The following is a 19,111-nucleotide window of genomic DNA, read 5'->3' on the forward strand; positions in this document are numbered from 1 at the left end:
CCTCCTCCATCTCTGTGTTCCTCCTCCTCCATCTCTGTGTTCCTCCTCCTCCATCTCTGTGTTCCTCCTCCTCCATCTCTGTGTTCCTCCTCCTCCGTGTTCCTCCTCCTCCGTGTTCCTCCTCCTCCATCTCCGTGTTCCTCCTCCTCCATCTCCGTGTTCCTCCTCCTCCATCTCCGTGTTCCTCCTCCTCCATCTCCGTGTTCCTCCTCCTCCCTGTTCCTCCTCCAACCCTATTTTCCTTGTTTGCTGCCCAGGGACGTTGTTTTGTGTTCTCTAAACTTCTCTGATATGAGCCTATACTATATATATATATATATATATATACTATACCATATTGGAGATATACTATACTATATATATACACACAATACCATATTGGATATATACTATATTATATATACATGTACTATACTGTATATACAGTATAATATACTGGATATATACTATACTGGAGATATACTATACTGTATATTTAACTATATTATACAGTATGTATACTATACTGGATATATACTATACTATATTGGATATATACTATACTCTATATATATTTACTATACTGGATATATACTATACTGTATATACATTTACTATACTGGATATATACTATACTGGAGATATACTATATATATACACACTATACTACATTGGATATATAGTATACCCGATATACATTTACTATACTGGATATATACTAAACTGATATGTACTATACTATACTGTATATATACACTATACTGTATATACGCTATAATATACTGTATATATGCTATACCATACTGTATATACACTATACTATATATATATATATATATATACACACGGTACTATTCTGGATATATATTATACTACACTGTATATATACTGTACTGGATATATACTATATTGGATATATACTGTAATATACTGGATATACACGATGCTATACTGTATATACACAATACTATACTGTATATATACTGTAAATACGGTACTATACTGTATATATATTATACTACACTGTATATATACTATACTGGATATATACTGTAATATACGGTATATACACTATACAGTATATATACTATACTGATATATATATTATACTTTACTGTATATATGCTAAACTGAATATATACTACACTATACTGTATATATACTACACTATGCTGTATATATAATATACTGATCTATATATTATACTATACGGTATATATACTAAACTGATATATATATTACACACTGTATATATACTACACTATACTGTAGGCTGAGCCATCTTGATCTTAGTTACCCTAGCGTGTGTGTGTGTGTGTGTGTGTGTGTGTGTGTGTGTGTGTGTGTGTGTGTGTGTGTGTGTGTGTGTGTGTGTGTGTGTTGGCAGGACCAGTAAGATGGAAGTGTGTGTATGAGATAGCTAGATCAGATCACAGCCATCTGATGAACATGTTTTTCCCCAGCAGGGTGTGTAGGTTCGCATGGCTATCTGTTAGTTCCAGATCCTCCCTCCTCCTCCCCTCCTCTCCCCCTCCGTGTGACCCGTGGTCCAGTCCTGAGCAGAGTGGGTGGGAAGAAAGGGGGGATAAGGGAGAAAGAGGTGCTGGTGGACTGGGCATGGCTGAGTTCTCCTGGACTCTCTGCTGCCCCTCAGTGGACAGAGCATGATAGTGCAGCTGTTTGTGATAGAGGAAGTCTCTGGAGCAGACTTCACCACATCAGAATCCTCAGAGTGGGTTGTCTACAATCTCTGGATGTGATTGGCCAGGTCCACCCTTCCATCTTCTCCAATAGCTCACCCAGATATAGCCTTTCTTCTCCCTCCTCCATCTTCTCCAATAGCTCAGCTCGACAGAGAATGTCTTCTCCCTCCTCCATCTTCTCCAATAGCTCAGCTAGACAGAGCATGTCTTCTCCCTCCTCCATCTTCTCCAATAGCTCACCCAGACAGAGCCAGTCTTCTCCCTCCTCCATCTTCTCCAATAGCTCACCCAGATATAGCCTTTCTTCTCCCTCCTCCATCTTCTCCAATAGCTCAGCTAGACAGAGCATGTCTTCTCCCTCCTCCATCTTCTCCAATAGCTCACCCAGATATAGCCTTTCTTCTCCCTCCTCCATCTTCTCCAATAGCTCAGCTAGACAGAGCATGTCTTCTCCCTCCTCCATCTTCTCCAATAGCTCACCCAGACAGAGCCAGTCTTCTCCCTCCTCCATCTTCTCCAATAGCTCACCCAGACAGAGCCTGTCTTCTCCCTCCCTCATCTTCTCCAATAGCTCAGCTAGACAGAGCATGTCTTCTCCCTCCTCCATCTTCTCCAATAGCTCACTCAGACAGAGCCAGTCTCCTCCCTCTCTCCCTCCTCCATCTTCTCCAATAGCTCACCCATACAGAGCCAGTCTTCTCCCTCCTCCATCTTCTCCAATAGCTCACCCAGACAGAGCCTGTCTTCTCCCTCCTCCATCTTCTCCAATAACTCACCCAGACAGAGCCAGTCTTCTCCCTCCTCCATCTTCTCCAATAGCTCAGCTAGACAGAGCATGTCTTCTCCCTCCTCCATCTTCTCCAATAGCTCACCCAGACAGAGCCTGTCTTCTCCCTCCTCCATCTTCTCCAATAGCTCACCCAGACAGAGCCAGGTCCACCCTTCCATCTTATCCAATAGCTCACCCAGACAGAGCCAGTCTTCTCCCTCCTCCATCTTCTCCAATAGCTCACCCAGACAGAGCCTGTCTTCTCCCTCCTCCATCTTCTCCAATAGCTCACCCAGACATAGCCAGTCTTCTACCTCCTCCATCTTCTCCAATAGCTCACCAGACAGAGCCAGTATTCTCCCTCCTCCATCTTCTCCAATAGCTCACCAGACAGAGCCAGTCTTCTCCCTCCTCCATCTTCTCCAATAACTCACCAGACAGAGCCAGGTCCACCCTTCCATCTTATCTAATAGCTCACCCAGACAGAGCCTGTCTCCTCCCTCTCTCCCTCCTCCATCTTATCCAATAGCTCACCAGACAGAGCCAGGTCCACCCTTCCATCTTCTCCAATAGCTCACCCAGACCATGTCTTTCCCCTCCTCCATCTTATCCAATAGCTCACCAGACAGAGCCAGGTCCACCCTTCCATCTTATCCAATAGCTCACCCAGACAGAGCCTGTCTTCTCCCTCCTCCATCTTCTCCAATAGCTTACCAGACAGAGCCTGTCTTTCCCCTCCTCCATCTTCTCCAATAGCTCACCCAGACAGAGCCTGTCTTCTCCCTCCTCCATCTTCTCCAATAGCTTGAAGAGAGAGCCTGTCTTCTCCCTCCTCCATCTTCTCCAATAGCTCACCCAGACAGAGCCTGTCTTCTCCCTCGTCCATCTTCTCCAATAGCTTGAAGAGAGAGCCTGTCTTCTCCCTCCTCCATCTTCTCCAATAGCTCACCCAGACAGAGCCTGTCTTCTCCCTCCTCCATCTTCTCCAATAGCTTGAAGAGAGAGCCTGTCTTCTCCCTCCTCCATCTTCTCCAATAGCTCACCCAGACAGAGCCTGTCTTCTCCCTCGTCCATCTTCTCCAATAGCTTGAAGAGAGAGCCTGTCTTCTCCCTCCTCCATCTTCTCCAATAGCTCACCCAGACAGAGCCAGTCTCCTCCCTCTCTCCCTCCTCTAGTAGCTCCTGGCCGTTAGCCTTTAGCCACCTACCTAGTCCTCCTCTCCTCTCTTGTTATTCTTAGCTAGTCTTTAGCCTTCAGCTGTTAGAGGTGTTTAGCCCATAGCTTTTAGCCTCTACGAGTGATTAGCCTTTAGCCGTTAGCGGTTAGCCATTAGCCGTTAGTGGTTAGCCTTTAGCCATTAGTGGTTAGCCGTTAGCGGTTAGCCGTTAGCGGTTAGCCATTAGCCGGTAGTGGTTAGCCGTTAGCGGTTAGCCATTAGCATTAGCCATTAGCCGTTAGCCCAGGGCCAGCCGTAGTGACAGAACTCCACCTGTCTTCTCTCTCCTAGAGCTCTGAGGCTGTTATCCAATGGCTGAGTGACTTTCAGCTGCAGGTCTACGCTCCAAACTTCATCAGCGCCGGGTATGACATAGCCACCATTAGCAGAATGACCCCAGAGGTAAGGAACCCCTGACCTCTGACCCCTATCCTTTAACCTGAAAGTTAAAGTCACGCTCTACACCCCGTCACCTCACTGTTCACTCACTGATCATAAAGCAGTTGCCTTGGCAACCCCCCACCCACCCTCCCACCAGTAAAACTGAAGACAGTTCAGATGCATACACCCCCCCCCCCAGACACCAGTTTCCTCTAGGACAGTCACTCCAGTCACTGAGCATGCCCAGGACCTCGTCTGTGATTGGCCAGGACAGGACAGCCTTTAGAGCAGATGGACTCAGAGCTCCTCCTATGACAAAGTCCTGTGTGTGTGTGTGTGTGTGTGTGTGTGTGTGTGTGTGTGTGTGTGTGTGTGTGTGTGTGTGTGTGTGTGTGTGTGTGTGTGTGTGTGTGTGTGTGTGTGTGTGTGTGTGTGTGTGTGTGTGTGTGTGTGTGTGTGTGTGTGTGTCTCCCGCTGTGTGTGTACCTCAGACTAGTGGTACAATTACACCCCTAGATGAGAAATAAATCATAGAGTCTATCTACACACTGACTGGACTCTACCCACACACTGGCTCTACCCGCACACTGACTCTACCCGCACACTGACTGGACTCTACCCACACACTGACTCTACCCACACACTGACTGGACTCTACCCACACACTGACTCTACCCACACACTGACTGGACTCTACCCGCACACTGACTCTACCCGCACACTGACTGGACTCTACCCACACACTGACTCTACCCACACACTGACTGGACTCTACCCACACACTGACTCTACCCACACACTGACTGGACTCTACCCGCACACTGACTGGACTCTACCCGCACACTGACTCTACCCGCACACTGACTGGACTCTACCCGCACACTGACTGGACTCTACCCGCACACTGACTGGACTCTACCCGCACACTGACTGGACTCTACCCGCACACTGACTGGACTCTACCCGCACACTGACTGGACTCTACCCGCACACTGACTGGACTCTACCCGCACACTGACTCTACCCGCACACTGACTGGACTCTACCCGCACACTGACTCTACCCGCACACTGACTGGACTCTACCCACACACTGACTGGACTCTACCCACACACTGACTGGACTCTACCCGCACACTGACTGGACTCTACCCGCACACTGACTGGACTCTACCCGCACACTGACTGGACTCTACCCGCACACTGACTGGACTCTACCCACACACTGACTGGACTCTACCCGCACACTGACTGGACTCTACCCGCACACTGACTGGACTCTACCCGCACACTGACTGGACTCTACCCGACTCTACACACTGACTGGACTCTACCCGCACACTGACTGGACTCTACCCGCACACTGACTGGACTCTACCCGCACACTGACTGGACTCTACCCGCACACTGACTGGACTCTACCCGCACACTGACTGGACTCTACCCGCACACTGACTGGACTCTACCCGCACACTGACTGGACTCTACCCGCACACTGACTGGACTCTACCCACACACTGACTGGACTCTACCCACACACTGACTGGACTCTACCCACACACTGACTGGACTCTACCCACACACTGACTGGACTCTACCCACACACTGACTGGACTCTACCCACACACTGACTGGACTCTACCCACACACTGACTGGACTCTACCCACACACTGACTGGACTCTACCCACACACTGACTGGACTCTACCCACACACTGACTGGACTCTACCCACACACTGACTGGACTCTACCCACACACTGACTGGACTCTACCCACACACTGACTGGACTCTACCCACACACTGACTGGACTCTACCCACACTCTTCACCTTCATTTCCCTTTGGGGACATTTACCTTCCTGTCCTATGGTACAGTATGCTGTGGGTGTGGCCAGACTGTAGATAGGTGGAGCCCTGCTGTGGGTGGAGCCAGACTGTGGGTGGAGCCAGACTGTGGGTGGAGCCAGACTGTGGGTGGAGCTGGGGTCTAGTGATACAACGCTTCTTTCTCACTGCCAACATCCTCTCTCTCCTCTTCACCTTCATTTCCCTCTGGGGACATTTACCTTCCTGTCCTGTGGTACAGCTTGTCACCTGGACACTGTGTATGTCTGTGGTGTATGTGATGTCTAGGTTTTCTGTGGTGTCTGTGGTGTCAGGTGTCTGGTGTCAGGTGTCTGGTGTCTGTAGTGTCTGGTGTCAGGTGTCTGGTGTCTGGTGTCTGGTGTCAGGTGTCTGGTGTCTGGTGTCTGGTGTCAGGTGTCTGGTGTCTGGTGTCAGGTGTCTGTGGTGTCAGGTGCGGGTGGTGTCTGTGGTGTCTGTGGTGTCTGTAGTGTCTGGTGCGGGTGGTGTCTGGTGTCTGGTGTTTGGTGTTTGTAGTGTCTGGTGCGGGTGGTGTCTGGTGTCAGGTGTCTGTGGTTTGAATGGTGTCAGGTGTCTGGTGTCTGTAGTGTCTGGTGCGGGTGGTGTCTGTGGTGTCTGTGGTAATAAAGTGTGTGTATCTGTGGAGAGTTTGGAAGTCTCACCTATTTCTCCTTGGTGTTGTGTGTGTGTGTGTGTGGTGTGTGTGTGTGTGTGTGTGTGTGTGTGTGTGTGTGTGTGTGTGTGTGTGTGTGTGTGTGTGTGTGTGTAGGATCTCACGGCCATCGGAGTGACCAAACCAGGCCACAGAAAGAAGATGACATCAGAGATCAACAAACTCATCGTCACCGAGTGGCTCCCTGACCAGAAACCTGTTAGTAACTGACCTGAGACCTGTTAGTAACTGACCTGAGACCTGTTAGTAACTGACCTGAGACCTGTTAGTAACTGACCAGAAACCTGTTAGTAACTGACCTGAGACCTGTTAGTAACTGACCAGAGACCTGTTAGTAACTGACCTGAGACCTGTTAGTAACTGACCTGAGACCTGTTAGTAACTGACCTGAGACCTGTTAGTAACTGACCTGAGACCTGTTAGTAACTGACCTGAGACCTGTTAGTAACTGACCAGAAACCTGTTAGTAACTGACCTGAGACCTGTTAGTAACTGACCAGAAACCTGTTAGTAACTGACCTGAGACCTGTTAGTAACTGACCAGAGACCTGTTAGTAACTGACCAGAAACCTGTTAGTAACTGACCAGAAACCTGTTAGTAACTGACCTGAGACCTGTTAGTAACTGACCTGAGACCTGTTAGTAACTGACCTGAGACCTGTTAGTAACTGACCAGAGACCTGTTAGTAACTGACCAGAAACCTGTTAGTAACTGACCAGAAACCTGTTAGTAACTGACCTGAGACCTGTTAGTAACTGACCTGAGACCTGTTAGTAACTGACCTGAGACCTGTTAGTAACTGACCTGAGACCTGTTAGTAACTGACCAGAAACCTGTTAGTAACTGACCTGAGACCTGTTAGTAACTGACCAGAAACCTGTTAGTAACTGACCTGAGACCTGTTAGTAACTGACCAGAAACCTGTTAGTAACTGACCAGAGACCTGTTAGTAACTGACCAGAAACCTGTTAGTAACTGACCTGAGACCTGTTAGTAACTGACCTGTTAGTAACTGACCAGAAACCTGTTAGTAACTGACCTGAGACCTGTTAGTAACTGACCTGAGACCTGTTAGTAACTGACCTGAAACCTGTTAGTAACTGACCTGAGACCTGTTAGTAACTGACCTGAGACCTGTTAGTAACTGACCTGAGACCTGTTAGTAACTGACCAGAAACCTGTTAGTAACTGACCTGAGACCTGTTAGTAACTGACCTGAAACCTGTTAGTAACTGACCTGAGACCTGTTAGTAACTGACCAGAAACCTGTTAGTAACTGACCAGAAACCTGTTAGTAACTGACCTGAGACCTGTTAGTAACTGACCTGAGACCTGTTAGTAACTGACCTGAGACCTGTTAGTAACTGACCTGAGACCTGTTAGTAACTGACCAGAGACCTGTTAGTAACTGACCTGAGACCTGTTAGTAACTGACCTGAGACCTGTTAGTAACTGACCTGAGACCTGTTAGTAACTGACCTGAGACCTGTTAGTAACTGACCTGAGACCTGTTAGTAACTGACCAGAGACCTGTTAGTAACTGACCAGAAACCTGTTAGTAACTGACCTGAGACCTGTTAGTAACTGACCTGAGACCTGTTAGTAACTGACCTGAGACCTGTTAGTAACTGACCTGAGACCTGTTAGTAACTGACCAGAGACCTGTTAGTAACTGACCTGAGACCTGTTAGTAACTGACCTGAGACCTGTTAGTAACTGACCTGAGACCTGTTAGTAACTGACCAGAGACCTGTTAGTAACTGACCAGAAACCTGTTAGTAACTGACCAGAAACCTGTTAGTAACTGACCTGAGACCTGTTAGTAACTGACCTGAGACCTGTTAGTAACTGACCTGAGACCTGTTAGTAACTGACCAGAGACCTGTTAGTAACTGACCTGAGACCTGTTAGTAACTGACCTGAGACCTGTTAGTAACTGACCTGAGACCTGTTAGTAACTGACCAGAGACCTGTTAGTAACTGACCAGAAACCTGTTAGTAACTGACCAGAAACCTGTTAGTAACTGACCAGAAACCTGTTAGTAACTGACCTGAGACCTGTTAGTAACTGACCTGAGACCTGTTAGTAACTGACCTGAGACCTGTTAGTAACTGACCTGAGACCTGTTAGTAACTGACCTGAGACCTGTTAGTAACTGACCAGAAACCTGTTAGTAACTGACCTGAGACCTGTTAGTAACTGACCTGAGACCTGTTAGTAACTGACCAGAAACCTGTTAGTAACTGACCTGAGACCTGTTAGTAACTGACCTGAGACCTGTTAGTAACTGACCTGAGACCTGTTAGTAACTGACCTGAGACCTGTTAGTAACTGACCTGAGACCTGTTAGTAACTGACCAGAAACCTGTTAGTAACTGACCAGAAACCTGTTAGTAACTGACCTGAGACCTGTTAGTAACTGACCTGAGACCTGTTAGTAACTGACCTGAGACCTGTTAGTAACTGACCAGAAACCTGTTAGTAACTGACCTGAGACCTGTTAGTAACTGACCAGAGACCTGTTAGTAACTGACCTGAGACCTGTTAGTAACTGACCTGAGACCTGTTAGTAACTGACCTGAGACCTGTTAGTAACTGACCTGAGACCTGTTAGTAACTGACCTGAGACCTGTTAGTAACTGACCTGAGACCTGTTAGTAACTGACCTGAGACCTGTTAGTAACTGACCAGAAACCTGTTAGTAACTGACCAGAAACCTGTTAGTAACTGACCAGAAACCTGTTAGTAACTGACCTGAGACCTGTTAGTAACTGACCTGAGACCTGTTAGTAACAGACCTGAGACCTGTTAGTAAATGACCTGAGACCTGTTAGTAACTGACCTGAGACCTGTTAGTAACTGACCTGAGACCTGTTAGTAACTGACCTGAGACCTGTTAGTAACTGACCAGAGACCTGTTAGTAACTGACCAGAAACCTGTTAGTAACTGACCAGAAACCTGTTAGTAACTGACCTGAGACCTGTTAGTAACTGACCTGAGACCTGTTAGTAACTGACCTGAGACCTGTTAGTAACTGACCTGAGACCTGTTAGTAACTGACCTGAGACCTGTTAGTAACTGACCTGAGACCTGTTAGTAACTGACCTGAGACCTGTTAGTAACTGACCTGAGACCTGTTAGTAACTGACCTGAGACCTGTTAGTAACTGACCAGAAACCTGTTAGTAACTGACCTGAGACCTGTTAGTAACTGACCTGAGACCTGTTAGTAACTGACCTGAGACCTGTTAGTAACTGACCTGAGACCTGTTAGTAACTGACCTGAGACTGACCTGTTAGTAACTGACCAGAGACCTGTTAGTAACTGACCTGAGACCTGTTAGTAACTGACCAGAGACCTGTTAGTAACTGACCAGAAACCTGTTAGTAACTGACCAGAAACCTGTTAGTAACTGACCTGAGACCTGTTAGTAACTGACCTGAGACCTGTTAGTAACTGACCTGAGACCTGTTAGTAACTGACCTGAGACCTGTTAGTAACTGACCTGAGACCTGTTAGTAACTGACCTGAGACCTGTTAGTAACTGACCTGAGACCTGTTAGTAACTGACCTGAGACCTGTTAGTAACTGACCTGAGACCTGTTAGTAACTGACCTGAGACCTGTTAGTAACTGACCTGAGACCTGTTAGTAACTGACCAGAAACCTGTTAGTAACTGACCAGAGACCTGTTAGTAACTGACCTGAGACCTGTTAGTAACTGACCAGAGACCTGTTAGTAACTGACCTGAGACCTGTTAGTAACTGACCTGAGACCTGTTAGTAACTGACCTGAGACCTGACCAGAGACCTGTTAGTAACTGACCTGAGACCTGTTAGTAACTGACCTGAGACCTGTTAGTAACTGACCAGAGACCTGTTAGTAACTGACCAGAGACCTGTTAGTAACTGACCAGAGACCTGTTAGTAACTGACCAGAAACCTGTTAGTAACTGACCAGAAACCTGTTAGTAACTGACCTGAGACCTGTTAGTAACTGACCTGAGACCTGTTAGTAACTGACCTGAGACCTGTTAGTAACTGACCTGAGACCTGTTAGTAACTGACCTGAGACCTGTTAGTAACTGACCTGAGACCTGTTAGTAACTGACCTGAGACCTGTTAGTAACTGACCTGAGACCTGTTAGTAACTGACCTGAGACCTGTTAGTAACTGACCTGAGACCTGTTAGTAACTGACCTGAGACCTGTTAGTAACTGACCAGAAACCTGTTAGTAACTGACCTGAGACCTGTTAGTAACTGACCTGAGACCTGTTAGTAACTGACCTGAGACCTGTTAGTAACTGACCTGAGACCTGTTAGTAACTGACCAGAGACCTGTTAGTAACTGACCTGAGACCTGTTAGTAACTGACCAGAGACCTGTTAGTAACTGACCAGAAACCTGTTAGTAACTGACCAGAAACCTGTTAGTAACTGACCTGAGACCTGTTAGTAACTGACCTGAGACCTGTTAGTAACTGACCTGAGACCTGTTAGTAACTGACCTGAGACCTGTTAGTAACTGACCTGAGACCTGTTAGTAACTGACCTGAGACCTGTTAGTAACTGACCAGAGACCTGTTAGTAACTGACCTGAGACCTGTTAGTAACTGACCAGAGACCTGTTAGTAACTGACCAGAAACCTGTTAGTAACTGACCAGAAACCTGTTAGTAACTGACCTGAGACCTGTTAGTAACTGACCTGAGACCTGTTAGTAACTGACCTGAGACCTGTTAGTAACTGACCTGAGACCTGTTAGTAACTGACCTGAGACCTGTTAGTAACTGACCTGAGACCTGTTAGTAACTGACCTGAGACCTGTTAGTAACTGACCTGAGACCTGTTAGTAACTGACCTGAGACCTGTTAGTAACTGACCAGAAACCTGTTAGTAACTGACCAGAAACCTGTTAGTAACTGACCTGAGACCTGTTAGTAACTGACCTGAGACCTGTTAGTAACTGACCTGAGACCTGTTAGTAACTGACCTGAGACCTGTTAGTAACTGACCTGAGACCTGTTAGTAACTGACCAGAGACCTGTTAGTAACTGACCTGAGACCTGTTAGTAACTGACCTGAGACCTGTTAGTAACTGACCAGAGACCTGTTAGTAACTGACCAGAAACCTGTTAGTAACTGACCAGAAACCTGTTAGTAACTGACCTGAGACCTGTTAGTAACTGACCTGAGACCTGTTAGTAACTGACCTGAGACCTGATAGTAACTGACCTGAGACCTGTTAGTAACTGACCTGAGACCTGTTAGTAACTGACCTGAGACCTGTTAGTAACTGACCTGAGACCTGTTAGTAACTGACCTGAGACCTGTTAGTAACTGACCTGAGACCTGTTAGTAACTGACCAGAAACCTGTTAGTAACTGACCAGAAACCTGTTAGTAACTGACCAGAAACCTGTTAGTAACTGACCTGAGACCTGTTAGTAACTGACCTGAGACCTGTTAGTAACTGACCTGAGACCTGTTAGTAACTGACCTGAGACCTGTTAGTAACTGACCTGAGACCTGTTAGTAACTGACCAGAGACCTGTTAGTAACTGACCAGAGACCTGTTAGTAACTGACCTGAGACCTGTTAGTAACTGACCTGAGACCTGTTAGTAACTGACCAGAGACCTGTTAGTAACTGACCAGAAACCTGTTAGTAACTGACCAGAAACCTGTTAGTAACTGACCTGAGACCTGTTAGTAACTGACCTGAGACCTGTTAGTAACTGACCTGAGACCTGTTAGTAACTGACCTGAGACCTGTTAGTAACTGACCTGAGACCTGTTAGTAACTGACCTGAGACCTGAGACCTGTTAGTAACTGACCTGAGACCTGTTAGTAACTGACCTGAGACCTGTTAGTAACTGACCTGAGACCTGTTAGTAACTGACCTGAGACCTGTTAGTAACTGACCTGAGACCTGTTAGTAACTGACCTGAGACCTGTTAGTAACTGACCTGAGACCTGTTAGTAACTGACCTGAGACCTGTTAGTAACTGACCTGAGACCTGTTAGTAACTGACCTGAGACCTGTTAGTAACTGACCTGAGACCTGTTAGTAACTGACCTGAGACCTGTTAGTAACTGACCTGAGACCTGTTAGTAACTGACCAGAGACCTGTTAGTAACTGACCAGAAACCTGTTAGTAACTGACCAGAAACCTGTTAGTAACTGACCTGAGACCTGTTAGTAACTGACCTGAGACCTGTTAGTAACTGACCTGAGACCTGTTAGTAACTGACCTGAGACCTGTTAGTAACTGACCTGAGACCTGTTAGTAACTGACCTGAGACCTGTTAGTAACTGACCTGAGACCTGTTAGTAACTGACCAGAGACCTGTTAGTAACTGACCAGAAACCTGTTAGTAACTGACCAGAAACCTGTAACTAGTAACTGACCTGAGACCTGTTAGTAACTGACCTGAGACCTGATAGTAACTGACCTGAGACCTGTTAGTAACTGACCTGAGACCTGTTAGTAACTGACCTGAGACCTGTTAGTAACTGACCTGAGACCTGTTAGTAACTGACCTGAGACCTGTTAGTAACTGACCTGAGACCTGTTAGTAACTGACCTGAGACCTGTTAGTAACTGACCAGAAACCTGTTAGTAACTGACCTGAGACCTGTTAGTAACTGACCTGAGACCTGTTAGTAACTGACCTGAGACCTGTTAGTAACTGACCTGAGACCTGTTAGTAACTGACCTGAGACCTGTTAGTAACTGACCAGAGACCTGTTAGTAACTGACCTGAGACCTGTTAGTAACTGACCAGAGACCTGTTAGTAACTGACCAGAAACCTGTTAGTAACTGACCAGAAACCTGTTAGTAACTGACCTGAGACCTGTTAGTAACTGACCTGAGACCTGTTAGTAACTGACCTGAGACCTGTTAGTAACTGACCTGAGACCTGTTAGTAACTGACCTGAGACCTGTTAGTAACTGACCTGAGACCTGTTAGTAACTGACCTGAGACCTGTTAGTAACTGACCTGAGACCTGTTAGTAACTGACCTGAGACCTGTTAGTAACTGACCTGAGACCTGTTAGTAACTGACCTGAGACCTGTTAGTAACTGACCTGAGACCTGTTAGTAACTGACCAGAAACCTGTTAGTAACTGACCAGAAACCTGTTAGTAACTGACCTGAGACCTGTTAGTAACTGACCTGAGACCTGTTAGTAACTGACCTGAGACCTGTTAGTAACTGACCTGAGACCTGTTAGTAACTGACCTGAGACCTGTTAGTAACTGACCTGAGACCTGTTAGTAACTGACCAGAGACCTGTTAGTAACTGACCAGAGACCTGTTAGTAACTGACCAGAAACCTGTTAGTAACTGACCAGAAACCTGTTAGTAACTGACCTGAGACCTGTTAGTAACTGACCTGAGACCTGTTAGTAACTGACCTGAGACCTGTTAGTAACTGACCTGAGACCTGTTAGTAACTGACCTGAGACCTGTTAGTAACTGACCTGAGACCTGTTAGTAACTGACCTGAGACCTGTTAGTAACTGACCTGAGACCTGTTAGTAACTGACCTGAGACCTGTTAGTAACTGACCTGAGACCTGTTAGTAACTGACCTGAGACCTGTTAGTAACTGACCTGAGACCTGTTAGTAACTGACCTGAGACCTGTTAGTAACTGACCTGAGACCTGTTAGTAACTGACCTGAGACCTGTTAGTAACTGACCTGAGACCTGTTAGTAACTGACCAGAGACCTGTTAGTAACTGACCTGAGACCTGTTAGTAACTGACCTGAGACCTGTTAGTAACTGACCAGAGACCTGTTAGTAACTGACCAGAAACCTGTTAGTAACTGACCTGTTAGTAACTGACCTGAGACCTGTTAGTAACTGACCTGAGACCTGTTAGTAACTGACCTGAGACCTGTTAGTAACTGACCTGAGACCTGTTAGTAACTGACCTGAGACCTGTTAGTAACTGACCAGAAACCTGTTAGTAACTGACCTGAGACCTGTTAGTAACTGACCAGAAACCTGTTAGTAACTGACCAGAGACCTGTTAGTAACTGACCAGAAACCTGTTAGTAACTGACCTGAGACCTGTTAGTAACTGACCTGTTAGTAACTGACCAGAAACCTGTTAGTAACTGACCTGTTAGTAACTGACCAGAAACCTGTTAGTAACTGACCTGAGACCTGTTAGTAACTGACCTGTTAGTAACTGACCAGAAACCTGTTAGTAACTGACCTGAGACCTGTTAGTAACTGACCTGAGACCTGTTAGTAACTGACCTGAGACCTGTTAGTAACTGACCTGAGACCTGTTAGTAACTGACCAGAAACCTGTTAGTAACTGACCTGAGACCTGTTAGTAACTGACCTGAGACCTGTTAGTAACTGACCTGAGACCTGTTAGTAACTGACCTGAGACCTGTTAGTAACTGACCAGAAACCTGTTAGTAACTGACCAGAAACCTGTTAGTAACTGACCTGAGACCTGTTAGTAACTGACCTGAGACCTGTTAGTAACTGACCTGAGACCTGTTAGTAACTGACCTGAGACCTGTTAGTAACTGACCTGAGACCTGTTAGTAACTGACCAGAGACCTGTTAGTAACTGACCTGAGACCTGTTAGTAACTGACCTGAGACCTGTTAGTAACTGACCTGAGACCTGTTAGTAACTGACCTGAGACCTGTTAGTAACTGACCAGAGACCTGTTAGTAACTGACCACCTGTTAGTAACTGAAACCTGTTAGTAACTGACCTGAGACCTGTTAGTAACTGACCTGAGACCTGTTAGTAACTGACCTGAGACCTGTTAGTAACTGACCTGAGACCTGTTAGTAACTGACCTGAGACCTGTTAGTAACTGACCTGAGACCTGTTAGTAACTGACCTGAGACCTGTTAGTAACTGACCTGAGACCTGTTAGTAACTGACCAGAGACCTGTTAGTAACTGACCTGAGACCTGTTAGTAACTGACCTGAGACCTGTTAGTAACTGACCTGAGACCTGTTAGTAACTGACCTGAGACCTGTTAGTAACTGACCTGAGACCTGTTAGTAACTGACCTGAGACCTGTTAGTAACTGACCTGAGACCTGTTAGTAACTGACCTGAGACCTGTTAGTAACTGACCAGAGACCTGTTAGTAACTGACCAGAGACCTGTTAGTAACTGACCTGAGACCTGTTAGTAACTGACCTGAGACCTGTTAGTAACTGACCTGAGACCTGTTAGTAACTGACCTGAGACCTGTTAGTAACTGACCTGAGACCCTGAGACCTGTTAGTAACTGACCAGAAACCTGTTAGTAACTGACCTGAGACCTGTTAGTAACTGACCAGAGACCTGTTAGTAACTGACCAGAGACCTGTTAGTAACTGACCAGAAACCTGTTAGTAACTGACCTGAGACCTGTTAGTAACTGACCTGAGACCTGTTAGTAACTGACCTGAGAGACCTGAGACCTGTTAGTAACTGACCTGAGACCTGTTAGTAACTGACCTGAGACCTGTTAGTAACTGACCTGAGACCTGTTAGTAACTGACCTGAGACCTGTTAGTAACTGACCTGAGACCTGTTAGTAACTGACCAGAGACCTGTTAGTAACTGACCAGAGACCTGTTAGTAACTGACCTGAGACCTGTTAGTAACTGACCTGAGACCTGTTAGTAACTGACCTGAGACCTGTTAGTAACTGACCTGAGACCTGTTAGTAACTGACCTGAGACCTGTTAGTAACTGACCTGAGACCTGTTAGTAACTGACCTGAGACCTGTTAGTAACTGACCTGAGACCTGTTAGTAACTGACCAGAGACCTGTTAGTAACTGACCAGAAACCTGTTAGTAACTGACCAGAAACCTGTTAGTAACTGACCTGAGACCTGTTAGTAACTGACCTGAGACCTGTTAGTAACTGACCTGAGACCTGTTAGTAACTGACCTGAGACCTGTTAGTAACTGACCTGAGACCTGTTAGTAACTGACCTGAGACCTGTTAGTAACTGACCTGAGACCTGTTAGTAACTGACCTGAGACCTGTTAGTAACTGACCTGAGACCTGTTAGTAACTGACCAGAGACCTGTTAGTAACTGACCAGAAACCTGTTAGTAACTGACCTGAGACCTGTTAGTAACTGACCTGAGACCTGTTAGTAACTGACCTGAGACCTGTTAGTAACTGACCTGAGACCTGTTAGTAACTGACCTGAGACCTGTTAGTAACTGACCAGAAACCTGTTAGTAACTGACCAGAAACCTGTTAGTAACTGACCTGAGACCTGTTAGTAACTGACCAGAAACCTGTTAGTAACTGACCTGAGACCTGTTAGTAACTGACCAGAGACCTGTTAGTAACTGACCAGAAACCTGTTAGTAACTGACCTGAGACCTGTTAGTAACTGACCTGAGACCTGTTAGTAACTGACCTGAGACCTGTTAGTAACTGACCTGAGACCTGTTAGTAACTGACCTGAGACCTGTTAGTAACTGACCAGAAACCTGTTAGTAACTGACCAGAAACCTGTTAGTAACTGACCTGAGACCTGTTAGTAACTGACCCGAGACCTGTTAGTAACTGACCTGAGACCTGTTAGTAACTGACCTGAGACCTGTTAGTAACTGACCTGAAACCTGTTAGTAACTGACCTGAGACCTGTTAGTAACTGACCTGAGACCTGTTAGTAACTGACCTGAGACCTGTTAGTAACTGACCTGAGACCTGTTAGTAACTGACCTGAGACCTGTTAGTAACTGACCAGAAACCTGTTAGTAACTGACCTGAGACCTGTTAGTAACTGACCAGAGACCTGTTAGTAACTGACCTGAAACCTGTTAGTAACTGACCTGAGACCTGTTAGTAACTGACCTGAGACCTGTTAGTAACTGACCAGAAACCTGTTAGTAACTGACCAGAAACCTGTTAGTAACTGACCTGAGACCTGTTAGTAACTGACCTGAGACCTGTTAGTAACTGACCTGAGACCTGTTAGTAACTGACCTGAGACCTGTTAGTAACTGACCTGAGACCTGTTAGTAACTGACCAGAGACCTGTTAGTAACTGACCTGAGACCTGTTAGTAACTGACCTGAGACCTGTTAGTAACTGACCTGAGACCTGTTAGTAACTGACCAGAGACCTGTTAGTAACTGACCAGAAACCTGTTAGTAACTGACCAGAAACCTGTTAGTAACTGACCTGAGACCTGTTAGTAACTGACCTGAGACCTGTTAGTAACTGACCTGAGACCTGTTAGTAACTGACCTGAGACCTGTTAGTAACTGACCTGAGACCTGTTAGTAACTGACCTGAGACCTGTTAGTAACTGACCTGAGACCTGTTAGTAACTGACCTGAGACCTGTTAGTAACTGACCAGAAACCTGTTAGTAACTGACCTGAGACCTGTTAGTAACTGACCTGAGACCTGTTAGTAACTGACCTGAGACCTGTTAGTAACTGACCTGAGACCTGTTAGTAACTGACCTGAGACCTGTTAGTAACTGACCTGAGACCTGTTAGTAACTGACCAGAAACCTGTTAGTAACTGACCAGAAACCTGTTAGTAACTGACCTGAGACCTGTTAGTAACTGACCTGAGACCTGTTAGTAACTGACCTGAGACCTGTTAGTAACTGACCAGAAACCTGTTAGTAACTGACCTGAGACCTGTTAGTAACTGACCTGAGACCTGTTAGTAACTGACCTGAGACCTGTTAGTAACTGACCTGAGACCTGTTAGTAACTGACCTGAAACCTGTTAGTAACTGACCTGAAACCTGTTAGTAACTGACCTGAGACCTGTTAGTAACTGACCTGAGACCTGTTAGTAACTGACCTGAGACCTGTTAGTAACTGACCTGAGACCTGTTAGTAACTGACCAGAGACCTGTTAGTAACTGACCAGAGACCTGTTAGTAACTGACCAGAGACCTGTTAGTAACTGACCTGAGACCTGTTAGTAACTGACCTGAGACCTGTTAGTAACTGACCTGAGACCTGTTAGTAACTGACCTGAGACCTGTTAGTAACTGACCTGAGACCTGTTAGTAACTGACCTGAAACCTGTTAGTAACTGACCTGAGACCTGTTAGTAACTGACCTGAGACCTGTTAGTAACTGACCAGAAACCTGTTAGTAACTGACCAGAAACCTGTTAGTAACTGACCAGAAACCTGTTAGTAACTGACCTGAGACCTGTTAGTAACTGACCTGAGACCTGTTAGTAACTGACCTGAGACCTGTTAGTAATTGACCTGAGACCTGTTAGTAACTGACCTGAGACCTGTTAGTAACTGACCAGAGACCTGTTAGTAACTGACCTGAGACCTGTTAGTAACTGACCTGAGACCTGTTAGTAACTGACCAGAGACCTGTTAGTAACTGACCAGAAACCTGTTAGTAACTGACCAGAAACCTGTTAGTAACTGACCTGAGACCTGTTAGTAACTGACCTGAGACCTGTTAGTAACTGACCTGAGACCTGATAGTAACTGACCTGAGACCTGTTAGTAACTGACCTGAGACCTGTTAGTAA

The 19,111-nt window shown here is 46.1% G+C and overlaps 1 protein-coding gene across 1 annotated transcript in view; it reads left to right on the forward strand.

Moving 5' to 3' along the window:
• Nucleotides 1-19,111, forward strand: part of LOC127918499 (caskin-1-like) — a 66,811-nt gene that overhangs the window by 1,611 nt on the left and 46,089 nt on the right. Inside the window, exons 2-3 of the mRNA XM_052501829.1 lie at nucleotides 3,960-4,070; nucleotides 6,683-6,784. Of these exons, the coding sequence (XP_052357789.1) occupies nucleotides 3,960-4,070; nucleotides 6,683-6,784 (213 nt within the window). The remainder of the gene's footprint in view (nucleotides 1-3,959; nucleotides 4,071-6,682; nucleotides 6,785-19,111) is intronic.

This window comes from Oncorhynchus keta, unplaced genomic scaffold (genome assembly GCF_023373465.1).
Source record: "Oncorhynchus keta strain PuntledgeMale-10-30-2019 unplaced genomic scaffold, Oket_V2 Un_contig_14350_pilon_pilon, whole genome shotgun sequence".
Lineage (NCBI taxonomy): Eukaryota > Metazoa > Chordata > Actinopteri > Salmoniformes > Salmonidae > Oncorhynchus > Oncorhynchus keta.